The following is a 13416-nucleotide window of genomic DNA, read 5'->3' as shown; positions in this document are numbered from 1 at the left end:
GTTGAATCCTGGATCAGTAAAATGTTCCTATTTATATTCAAATGCATTGCTATAGGACTGTACACTATTTATAGTAACCTTGTAATTATACAGTTACTTTATATTAAATATGTATCAATTTACTAATTTTGCAAGTAATGTACGTCCCTAACATAAAATTAACGAAATGCCATTTTGAGCGTCGCGTGAAATCAAAATATTTCCTCTAAAACTGTTTTGTTTTTCAGTTTATAATAAACAATGGATATGCCTACAATGTGCATTTTTATTTATTACTTTTAATTAATTTTTATTTTTATTATTATCCAAAAGTTACTTCTGTTTTACAAGGTTCTGATTGTTATATCATATTCAGTATATAAGGGAATATGATGGCCAGCATTTATAGCCTGGATTATCAGTACATTAATCAGGCCTATATAATAACTTTTAATATAGGCCTACAAAAACAGTAAACGTTAAGTCCTTACCTATCATGTTTATGAGCCGTCATAAATAAAGAATCCGGCAGATTAAAGATATACCATTTAATAAGTTTTAATCTAGTCCTGGATTTATATTCGTGTTGACTTTTAATAAACATTTTCACAGTTTCAGAATGTGAATAATAATTATTTCGTATATTGTTTTTTTTTTTTTCATTGTATCTTATTAGAAAAGGTACCCGCCGTTATGCATCGATGCGAATAGAAAAATGTAGCTACACACTTCTCGAGGTTAACCGCGGCTGTTCACCACAAATGACGTAGTAAGTCGCCGGGGCGAATGTGAAATTATTTTATTTCCGTGCGAAAAATAAAATCCGTGTTGTGTTGTTTTTAGATACGTGACTCATTCTTTTAAGATAAAATGATTGTGTTTGTAGTTCGTCGTAAAATAACCCTAAATCAGGTTGTCATTGTTTCCCTTTTCCTGGTTTCAATCTGTTAATTCATTTGCCTTTTATTTGATCATCTAATTCTTTATAAACCCTAAAAAGAAAATGAACCACCAACAATTCAAACTTTTGATATGTCAATGCGTTAAGCCACAACACTGAATTCGTAAATATTTGTGATTTGTATCGAATTAAGCCGAATAATCCTCTTAACTGGTGTTATTAAATGTATATGTTGTGATTGCATACGGTATTGAAGCGATTGCGATTGTCTGTTCTTGTAGCAGTAGCCATTAATCGGCAAGTTCAGGATAGGAGGATTAGACTATGACAATGACATCCGGTACTGTATACTTTGGGGGAATCTCACAAATTCGAACTAGACTTATTCACAGTAGGAGTCACCACCAAGAAGTATGGCATCCCGTGTTGTGTTGATATTGTTAACCTGTGTTTCTTATGTTGCTTTTGGGTGCCAAAGATCTGGTGAGCTGTTAGCCATCGTTGAAGATGTAGTCACGTTAAATTGTAGCTACGATGAGAAATTTAATTCAAGTTTGACGCTATCTTGGGTTACAATTGCCAGTGAATCGGGAACAATCACTAACGGCTCTCAAGTCGTTGCTGATCAAACTAAATACAGCTTAACAGATGATCGAGAAGAAATGACATATAATCTGGAAATTAAAACAGATTCTACGGATCTACCTAAGCTTTACGTCTGTTCATTATCGGATGGTGAGAGTGCAACCGAATTATATTATGGATATTCTTTAACTGTTTTACCAAAACCAAAATGCTCGTTAAAAGCGAAACAACCGAGACGTGGTACATCACAACGCGGTAAGAAAATTGATCTAAGATGTTCTTGGAATTCGTCAGCTTTGTCAAAGCCACTCTTGGTGTCTTGGATTCAGATACATCATCCTGATGTATTGAATGAAGACAGGATAATGGAAGTTCCAGAACTGAACACGGCAAAAAACACTTCTCAATATCAATTAACACTCTCACCAGAACATTATGGTGATACCTTCGCGTGCGTTGCGCGAACAGAAACATCAAACAACACAATCATTGGCTGCAGTTACGTAGCACTTACGCCACCCGACATCACCATTACACAAAACGGGGATTCTGCTATTGGTGAAATTGCGCTATTTACGTGCAATGTGTCTGGCTTTCTGACCAATGATTTTGTGTTTTCGTGGACCATAGATGGTGTTAATATTATGGAATTAGAGGATGATCATTTTAAACTGATCTCTGACAATGTTTTGAAGATTAATAAACTTAAATTAGCTGATGATGGTTTGGATATAAAGTGTCTTGTTACAGAGGACGATATCACATTCAGTGCTCAATTTTCAGTTGCTGTCCAAGACATGCCGGAACCAAACTCTGATAATAGGCCTATATCTGTAGTTACTGGTATTTCCATTGCAGGTTTTGTTGTGGTATGTGCTGTCATTGTTGGGCTTGTAATTGTTATCAAACGTTTTTGTAATTCTAGAAAAATAAAAGAGGGTACTCATACCAACACACAGAATCTGGCAAAAGAAAACGCTCAAAATAGTACTTCAGATGGTGATGATTCATATTTAGCCTTGCAATATCCTCACTCTCCATCGGCCTACGAAACTTTACAGTCTGGAAAATCTGAAAGGGCGCCAAAAGCATCGGCAAATAGAGAATCTTCTTCGAATGATGATTACACTGATTTAGGCCCACAATACGAATCTGTTCAATCGAGCACCCAGTCTAAGAAAGCAAATAGTGGGGACACATCTAAAAGAGCGCCACAAGGAAGAAAGACTACTGCACCAAAAACATCGACAAATAAAGGATCTTCTTCGAATGATGATTACACCGATTTAGGTCCACGTCTTTCATCACAATATGAATCTCTTCAAGCGAACACCCAGTCTAAGAAAGCAAATACTGTGGACAAATCCGAAGGGTCTCATTATGCAAATCAAACAACTGTTCCCAATGACTATGCACATGTGTATGATTATGCAGAACCAGTGACTGGGATTAAAATCGCTTTAGAAAGAGACACAGTTTATGCAAATGTACTTTAACGCCACTATTTTATTTCATTATTTTTGTTTTAATTATTTAGTATAAAATATTTGTATTTTTTAAATTGCTTTTGTAATTGTAGTCTATGTACTGGTAATTAGAAAATGGTGTGTCCTGTATATTACGTTGCTTATGTTGGTCAGGTCCTGGTCCGTTTAGGAATCGAGTCCCATGTTATATTATTGTCATTGTGTTAAAGAAACGGCGGCTTTTGTTTATAATGTGTCGTACTATACCTTTGGTTTGCTGAGTGGCATATTTTTCTTCACCCTTCTTCATAGGCCTTGGCCTTCTACTAGGCTACAAACGCAACTTTGCCAGGCAACTGAAACTGATGTAGGCTAATTCTGGGTTTTTTTCCCAACGATTCCACGTCTTTTATAGTATTGTTCCCATTAATTTAATCAAAATCATACAAACGATCTAAAGATAATTTAAATTCCTTTTATGTTCTGAAATTAGTACATAATAATATCTCTCAAAAAATGTACTCTGTCGCGATACGAGATTCACACTCGTAACATCGCGGCAGAAGTACAAAATAGACGGCGCTGTTGGATTTCTAAAGTAATGGTATTTAAAAAATGTTTTCCGCAAGCGAAACAATTTTTTTTTCGTACACGAAAAAAGTTCTATTTAACGATCGTTAAATAGTACGTATTTATTGCATGCCATTTGACCCACAATCGTCCAATCAAATGACAGGAATCTATTTAGATGTTATATAATACCATATACAGTGAAATAACCTAATCCTACATGATACAAGCACCACATGAGATGCTGTATTACCAAATATTCCTATGATACTGGGAAAATACTGTAGTATTTGGAAAACAGCACTGAAAATCGGACTTCATTAAAAAAAATGATTTATCAATAGTGTTTCCGCCCCGACAGTGCATCATTAAAGAGCGTTAGCTATCCGGTCAACAAAGTACTCATGTAATGGTATATGTTGCACTATTATATTTCTTAGTATCCTTCTTTAGTTTAATATATCGTTTTGAATAACCTCTTGTTGTCTTGAAGTTTGAGTGTTTAGAATATAATATCCATGATAACACTTACATTTACTACTTACTTACTAAACGTTGAGGTTTCAATTTAACTAGAGAGTGAGAAACATAATGCTTCGGTTTTGTGACCCATATATTCCCGCTTTCCGAATTACTGATTATCCTGACAACCTCCACGTGAAACAAGTCTTCTTAAAAATTACTCTTAGATTTTCAAGATTAAATCGTTACTCTTTTCGGTACGTAATCGTAAAAAAACATGAAGCATTATAACCAGATAGATGACCAGGATACAACTTTTCGTCTAGTACCCTTAAACATGAGCTGCATTGTTTCTAGTCATTTTCAGTTTTTCCTTTCCTTGTTTTAACATGAGAATCAGTCAATTATATTTAAGCCAATCCTTCAAAGTAACTTTGAAATGTTTAAATGCGTCATTTATTAAAGCCAACACACTGAACATGAATCTGCGAAAGAAAGAACACTTTGTTGATTTGTTTCGCGATATGTAGAATATCTGTTTTGGTATTAACATATCTATCATCATTGTATTATATTGAAGCAATTAACATTTGTTGTGTTTCTACTGGTGTTGCCTGTTAATTGAAAATTTTTTCAGGATTAACTCTTGACAAAAATACGAAATAATCTTGCGGCGATAGGAGTACAGTTAATAGTAGCCTTGATAATTCGAAACGGCAAATCAACTAATAATCATGATGCTCTGTGTTGTTTTTATGACGGTACTATTAACTTCTTATCCTTGTGTTGTTTTTGGGTGCCAACGATCCGGAGACCTGTTAGCCGTCGTAGGAGATGTAGTCACGTTAAATTGTAGCTACACTGAGAAACTAACTTTAACGGTAGCTTATTGGGCTATAGCTATCGAAAACGGGGAGCGAGCGAACTTTCCAGTAGAAGAAAAAATGATCACTAATGGATCTAAAATCTTGGCTGATCAAAATAAATACGACTTAACTGATGACCGAGAAAACATGGCATACAATTTGGATGTTAAAACCGATTCTACAGGTCTATCAATTTACGCATGTGCGTTATCGGATGTTATCGATACAACTAAGCATGCGTGTTTGTATACTTTGACTGTTTTACAAAAACCGAACTGTTCGTTGAAAGCGAAACCTAGACGTGGTACATCACAACGCGGTGAGCATGTTGATCTAAGATGTTCTTGGGATTCATCAGCTTTGCCAAACACACTCTTGGTGTCTTGGGTTCGGATACGTCATCCTGATGTGTTAGATGAGAAAACAATAATGGAAGTTCCAGAACTGAACACGGCAACAGACGCTTCTGAATACCAACTAACACTCTCACCAGAACATTACGGTGATACCTTAGCTTGCGTTGCGCGAACTGAAACGTCAAACAACACGATCATTGGCTGTAGTTACGTACCACTTACGTCACCTGACATCACTATCGCACAAATCGGATATTTGGTTATTGGGAAAACTGTGCTGTTTACGTGCAATGCGACTGGCTTTTTGACCGATGACTTCGTGTTCTCGTGGACCATTGATGGCGTTGATATTATGGAATTAGACGATGATCATTTTAAACTGATTTCTGACAATGTTTTGAAGATTAATCCACTTAAATTAGCTGATGATGGTTTGGATATAAAGTGTCTTGTTACAGAGGGCAATATTACATTCAGTGCTCAATTTTATTTATCTCTCTTCGGTGAGCTGTTAGCCTTCGTAGAAGATGTAGTCACGTTAAATTGTAGTTACGATGATCCATTAAATTCAAATTTAAGGCCAACTTGGTTTATAATTGATGGTGAAGTGAACACCGTGACAATTATGAATGGTTCTGAAATTGTGGTTGATCCAAAAAAATACCACTTAACTGATGACCAAGACAATATGGCATACAATTTAAAAATTATAACTTCTTCTCCAGATTCATTAGCTTACAGCTGTGCTTTATCAGATGGTGACCGTGCAAACGATCTGTATTATTTGTACTATTTAACTGTTTTAGCAAAACCAAACTGCTCGTTAAAAGCAGAACAACCAAGACGTGGTATCGGTGTATCACAACTCGGCAATTCTGTTTATTTGAGTTGTGATTGGAACGTGCCATCAGCTTTGCAAAAGCCACTCTTTGTGGCTTGGATTCATATAGATCATTTAGATGATATGATCATAAAAGCTGATGAGTTCAAGACCAGAACAAACTCTTTTGGATACAAATTAAAACTCTCACCAGAATATTACGGTGATACCTTTGCATGCGTTGCGAAAACTGAACACTCTGACAACACGCTTATTGGCTGCAGTTATGTACCACTTACGTCACCTGACGTCACCATCACACAAACCGAAAACTATGTTAATTACGAAAGTTTGATTACGTGTAATGCGACTGGTTTTCTGACTGATGACTTTGTGTTCTCTTGGACCATAGATGGGGTTAATATTACGGAATTAGATAACTACCGGAATTTTGTTAGATTTATTTCTGACAATATACTTAGCATTTTTAAACTGAAATTAGTTTTTAAAGATTTGGATATAATGTGTCTTGTTACAGAGGATGATATCACCTTCAGTTCTCAAATTTTTGGTGCTGTTCAAGACATAACAGTACTTTGCGCTCGTACTGGATGCCAACGATCTGGTGAGTTCTTAGCCTTCGTAGAAGATGTAGTTACTTTAAATTGTACCTACGATAAGCAAATGGTGGTAACTTGGATTAACTTTGATCATGAATTGAACGAGGTGAAAATCACAAGTGGCTCTGAAATCGAGGCTGATAAAAATAAATACAGCTTAACTAATGAGCCTGAAAACATGACATACAATTTAGAAATTAGAACTGATTCTACGGATTCTTCAACAGAGCTATATATCTGTGCATCAGGTCGTAATTTACATAATTTATATTCTTTAACTGTTTTACCAAACCCAAACTGCTTGATGAAAGTGAACCCGCCAAAACGTGGTACATCACAACGCGGTGAGAATGTTGATCTAAGATGTTCTTGGAATTCATCAGCTTTGTCAAAGCCACTCTTGGTGTCGTGGGTTCAGATACGTCATCCTGATGTGTTAGATGAAGAAAGGATAATGGAACTCCCAGAACTGAACACGACCACAAACACTTCTCAATATCAATTAACACTCTCACCAGAACATTACGGCGATACCTTCGCGTGCGTTGCGCGAACAGAAACGTCAAACAACACGCTTATAGGCTGCAGTTACGTACCACTTACGTCACCTGACATCACCATCACACAAACCGGGGATTCTGTTATTGGAGAAATTCTGTTGTTTACGTGCAATGTGTCTGGCTTTCTGACCAATGACTTTGTGTTCTCATGGACCATAGATGAGGTTAATATTATGGAATTAGACGATGATCATTTTAAACTGATTTCTAACAATGTTTTAAAGATTAATAAACTGAAATTCGTTGATCACGGTTTGAATATAACGTGCCTTGTTACAGAGGATAATTTTACTTTTAGTGCACAATTTTCTGTTGCTGTTAAAAACATAACAACACTATTAACTTATTATCCTTGCGTTGTTTTTGAATGCCGACGATCTGGTGAGCTATTAGCCATCACAGATGATTCAGTCACGTTGAAGTGTAGCTACGATGATCCATTAAATTTAACTTTTACACAAACATGGGTTACAATTGATGGTAAATTGAACTTCGTGACAATCACCAATGGCTCTGAAATCGAGGCTGATGAAAATAAATACAGCTTAACTAATGAGCCGGAAAACATGACATACAATTTAGAAATTAAAATTATTAAAAATTCTTCAACAGAGCTATATATCTGTGCATCAGATCGTAGAGTACATAATTTGTATTCTTTAACTGTTTTACCAAACCCAAACTGTTCGATGAAATTTAACCCGCCAAAACGTGGTACATCACAACGCGGTGAGAATGTTGCTCTGAGATGTTCTTGGAATTCATCAGCTTTGTCAAAGCCACTCTTGGTGTCGTGGGTTCAGATACGTCATCCTGATGTGCTAGATGAAGATAGGATAATGGAACTCCCAGAACTGAACACGGCAACAGACGCTTCTGAATACCAATTAACACTCTCACCAGAACATTACGGTGATACATTCGTTTGCGTTGCGCGAACAGAAACGTCAAACAACACGCTCATTGGCTGCAGTTACGTACCGCTTACGCCACCTGACGTCACCATCACACCAACCGGGGATTCTGTTATTGGAGAAATTCTGTTGTTTACATGTAATGTGACTGGCTTTCTGACTGATGACTTTGTGTTTTCATGGACCATAGATGGCGTTGATATTATGGAATTCGGTGATGATCATTTTAAACTGATTTCTGACAATGTTTTGAAGATTAATAAACTGAAATTAGCTGATCATGGTTTGGATATAATGTGTCTTGTTTCAGAGGGCAATTTAACATTTAGTGCTCAATTTTCTGTTGTTGTTAACTACATGACAAAACCAAACTCTGACGATCTCTCGATCGTTATCGTTATTTCAGGTTTTGTTTTTACATGGGCTGTTATTTTTAGCCTAATAATAGTTACCAAACGTTTTTGTAATTCTAGAAAACAAAAAAAAGCTATTCATACCAACACACAGAATATAGCAAAATCAGACGGTGATGATTCCTATTTAGCTGTACAATTTCCGGCAGGGTACGAAACTACACAATCTAAAATGACACCAAACACATTGACAAATAAAGAATCTTCTTCGAATGATGATGATTACACTGATTTAGGTCCACGTCTGCCATCACAATATGAATCTCTTCAAGCGAGCACCCAGTCTAAGAAAGCAAACACCGGTGGAAAATCGGAATGGGCGCCACAAAGAAGTGCAGTACAAGCATCGAAAGATAAAATACCTTCGTCAAATGATCATTACACTGATTTAGGTCCACGTCTTCCATCACAATATGAATCTCTTCAAGCGATCACCCAGTCTAAGAAAACAAATACCGGGGGAAAATCGGAATGGGCGCCAAAAAGAAGTACTGTATCAAAAGCATCGACAAATAAACGACCTCCTTCAAATATTGATGATTACATTAATTTAGGTCCACAATATGAATCTATTGAAACAAGCACCCAATCTAAGAAAGAAAATACTGGGAACAAATTTAAAAGGGCGCCACAAGGAAGCAATGTACCAAAATCATTGGAAAATAAAGGACCTTCTTCGAATGATGATTACACTGATTTAGGACCACAATATGAATCTATTGAAACAAGCACTCAGTCTGAGAAAGAAAATATTGGTGACAAATCTAACAGGGCGCCACAAGGAAGTACTGTGGCAAAATCATTGGAAAATAAAGGACCTTCTTCGAATGATGATTACACTGATGTAGGTCCAGAATATGAATCTGTTGAAACAAGCACTCAGTCTGATAAAGAAAATACTGGGGACAAATCTGAAAGGGCGCCACAAGGAAGTACTGTACCAAAAGCATCGGCAAATAAAGAATCTTCTTCGAATGATGATGATTACACTGATTTAGGTCCAGAATATGAATCTGTTGAAACAAGCACTCCGTCTAAGAAAGCTAATATTGGGGACAAATCTAAAAGAGCGCCACAAGGAAGTACTGTACCAAAAGCATCGGCAAATAAAGGACCTTCTTCGAATGATAATTACACCGATTTAGGTCCACGTCTGCCATCACAATATGAATCTCTTCAAGCGAGCACCCAGTCTAAGAAAGCAAATACTGTGGACAAATCTAAGGATTCTTATGCATATCAAGCAGATATTCCAATGGTTGTACTAGAATCAAAATCGCTGTAGAAAATGAAACGGTATATGCATATTTATTTTCACAAAAGAATAGCACGAGAGAATGTAGGCCTACTATATTCTGACATTTTGGCAAATGCTTGCTTTGTTAAAATGACTTTTGTTATATACTCATTTTAATTATTCAATGTATATAATTGAATATCCAAAAATGCTTCATCCAGTGGCCATATTCACTATAATTGTACATCAATCAACAGTAATCTTTTCCAAAGTTTAAACCATAAATCTAATACAAGTTTTAACTTGTGTTCATGTTCTTCAAGCGAGCACCCAGTCTAAGAAAGCAAATATTGTGGACAAATCTAAAATGGCGCCACAAGGAAGTACTGTACCAAAATGTTTAATGTGCCACTTGTTTAAGTCAATGCATGAATGTACTTACAGATCTGTATCGAGACAGGAAGAACATCCTCTTATAATGGTATTAATTTTAACATAATCTATCATGGTATAGATAGGCTTATTATGTAGGATATTGAAGTCATGTATTGTATCCGAGAACCAGTAAATTTAGGATAGAATTAACACTGACGATATAATATCCGGAAAAGGGTGCGGAACTAGTTATGTAGTAAATAAATAGGAGTCTTGCTAACTTGAAGTAAACTTGTCTTTACAACAACCAAGAATCATGATGTCCCGTGTTGTTTTGATTGTGATGCTGTTATCTTATTATTCTTGCGTGGCTTTTGGATGCAAACGATCCGGAGACCTGTCGTAGGAGATGTAGTCACGTTAAATTGTAGCAACATTGAGAAACTAAATTTAACGTTAGCTGCTTGGGTTAGAACTACTGAAGACGACATAGAAGACGGCATAGAAGAAGAAGTGATCACTAATGGATCTAAAGTCTTGGCTGATCAAAATAAATACGACATAACTGATGACCGAGAAAACATGGCGTACAATTTGGATGTTAAAACCGATTCTACAGGTCTGTCAATTTACGCATGTGCGTTATCGGATAATACAACCAAGTATTTGTTTTTTTATACTTTGTCTGTTTTACAAAAACCGAACTGTTCGTTGAAAGTGAAACAACCTAGACGTGGTACATCACAACGCGGTGAGGTTGTTGATCTAAGATGTTCTTGGGATTCATCAGCTTTGCCAAACACACTATTGGTGTCTTGGGTTCAGATACGTCATCCTGATGTGTTAAATGAGAAAACAATACGGCAAGTTCCAGAACTGAGCACGACAACAGACGCTTCTGAATACCAATTAACACTCTCGTCAGAACATTACGGTGATACCTTTGCTTGCGTTGCGCGAACTGAAACTTCAAACAACACGCTTATTGGCTGTAGTTACGTACCACTTACGTCACCTGACATCACCATCACACAAACCGGGGATTTGGTTATTGGAGAAATTGTCCTGTTTACATGCGATGCGACTGGCTTTCTGACCAATGACTTTGTGTTCTCATGGACCATTGATGACGTTGATGTTTTGGAATTAGATGGCGATCATTTCAAACTGATTTCTGACAATGTTTTGCAGATTGATAGATTGGAATTAGTTGATACTGGTTTGGATATAACGTGTCTTGTAACAGAGGGCAATGCTACGTTCGGTGCTCAATTTTCTGTTGATTTTGAAGACGTACAGAAACCAGATCTTTCTCTTATTATTGGTATTTCTATTGCAGGTTTTGTTTTGTTATGTTCAGTAATTGTTAGTCTAGTAATTGTAAAAAAACGTTTATATAATTAAAAACCGAACAAAAATCTGCTCAACCAAATGCCAACTGATCAGGCAGTATGTAAATTAAGTAGCTGTTCCAATGGTTTCACAAGAAACAACATTGAAAAATGAAATCGTTACTATTTGCACATTTTCTTTAGAAATACTTAACATTTTCTTCATGTAAAAATATGTTTTGCTACGCCAAATAAGGCTTTATTTCTACATATACAGTAGTCGGTTTTGTGTCACCATTTATGTTAATTCCTTAAGAATTATGGCCACAGACTTTCATAAGACCAAACATGAGTATGCTTCCTAAATAGATACATTTATTGTATGTGTATGGGGTGTTACTACTATACTACTGTATAGTACTTTAGTTATAGTTAATATGATAAGAAGCAGTAATGATAAAAAAAAAATATCAAGAAATAGTTTATTGTTTATAGAAATAGTCTAATGCTTCTTATCGTGTACAGTCCCTGGTACATTGCTTCCTGTAGTATTGTCATGTGAAGGTTGTAAAACGTAAACACTATTTTGTTGGTACCAACTGATACCAACAAGTACGATATTTCCTGCGCGATATATTTATTTCTTTACAAAGCAGTTTAACAACTAAACACACCGCTTAGGAGGATGTGTCTACGTCTACAATATTTATTGAAGCCAGTCCTTAGCTTGTATTTCTCAAGATAAGATAACTCTGCCAATAACTCTGAATCGAAAGTTGTAGAATACTTCAGAATCTTCTACTTTCACACAAACCACGATCATGATGTCCCGGATTGTTTTTATAGCGGCACTGTTAAGCTATTCTTGTTGCGTTGTCTTTGGATGTCAACGAGGTAGCTTCGAGTTGTTAGCCTTTGAAGACGACGTAGTCACGTTATCATGTGACTACGATAAGCTACTTGATGGTCAATGGCCAACTTGGTTTATAATTAATGGTATGGGACAAGGCAAAACGATCACTAATGGCTCTGACGTTATGGTTGAAAACAAAGGTAAATACAACATAACCGATGACCGAAACAACATGACGTACGATTTGAAAGTCACTCCTGATTCTGTACATCCAAATGATTTTGCTGTTTGTGCCTTAGGAAATGATGGTAATATAGCTAACCATATTCCATATTATGGTTATACCGTAACTGTTTTCCCAAAACCAAATTGCTCCATGGAAGCGAAACGAAACAGACGTGGAAAACGCAGTAAAAAAATTAATCTAAGATGTTCTTGGGATTCATCAGCTTTGTCGAAGCAGAATCCACTTTCGGTGTCCTGGGTTCAGATAAATCATCCTGGTTTGGTCAATGAGAATACAATCATGGACGCTCAAGTCCTGAAAAGAAGAACAAACTCTGTTGGATACAAATTAACACTCTCACCAGAACATTATGGGGATGTCTTCGCGTGCGTTGCGCGAACTGAAACGTCAAACAACACGCTCATTGGCTGTAGTTACGTACCGCTTGCGTCACCTGACGTCACCATCACACAAATCAAAGATTCTATTACTGGTGAAAGTGTCCTGTTTACATGCAATGCGACTGGATTTCTGACCGACGACTTTGTGTTCTCGTGGACCATTGATGGCGTTGATGTTATGGAATTAGATGACGATCATTTCAAACTGATCTCTAACGATCTTTTGAAGATTGATAAACTGAAATTAATTGATAATGGATTAGATATAATGTGTCTTGTTAAAGAGGAAAATGTTACATTTAGTGCCCAAGTATATGCTACTGACAAAGAGACAGATACGCACAATCAGTTAGAAAACGAATACTATATTACCGTTATATAGCCTAACATTGATTTTATGACGATGATTTAGATATTTGAATAATAACCATATTTGAAACAGTTATATAATGTTATTGTTTGAAAGTTTGCATGGCGAAAT

General features: G+C 36.3%; 2 protein-coding genes across 3 annotated transcripts in view; both read left to right on the top strand.

Moving 5' to 3' along the window:
• LOC144845814 (uncharacterized) overlaps positions 1-13416 on the top strand; it is a 47285-nt gene that overhangs the window by 29308 nt on the left and 4561 nt on the right. The gene's annotated exons all lie outside the window — the stretch shown is intronic.
• On the top strand, positions 1237-9849 carry LOC144844589 (uncharacterized). 2 transcript variants are annotated; one of them, XM_078701566.1, is made up of 3 exons: positions 1237-2550; positions 9144-9510; positions 9658-9849. In XM_078701566.1, exons 1-3 carry the CDS (start codon positions 1294-1296, stop codon positions 9795-9797), a joined length of 1764 nt encoding a protein of 587 aa, XP_078557692.1. In that variant the 5' UTR covers positions 1237-1293; the 3' UTR covers positions 9798-9849. The 2 variants fall into 2 exon arrangements, with proteins under 2 accessions (XP_078557692.1, XP_078557691.1); XM_078701565.1 differs by having other exon boundaries at positions 9144-9849.

The sequence above is a fragment of the Antedon bifida genome, chromosome 6, assembly GCF_963402885.1.
Source record: "Antedon bifida chromosome 6, ecAntBifi1.1, whole genome shotgun sequence".
In the NCBI taxonomy this organism is placed as follows: Eukaryota; Metazoa; Echinodermata; class Crinoidea; order Comatulida; family Antedonidae; genus Antedon; species Antedon bifida.
This window is presented reverse-complemented; position numbering and strand designations above follow the sequence as displayed.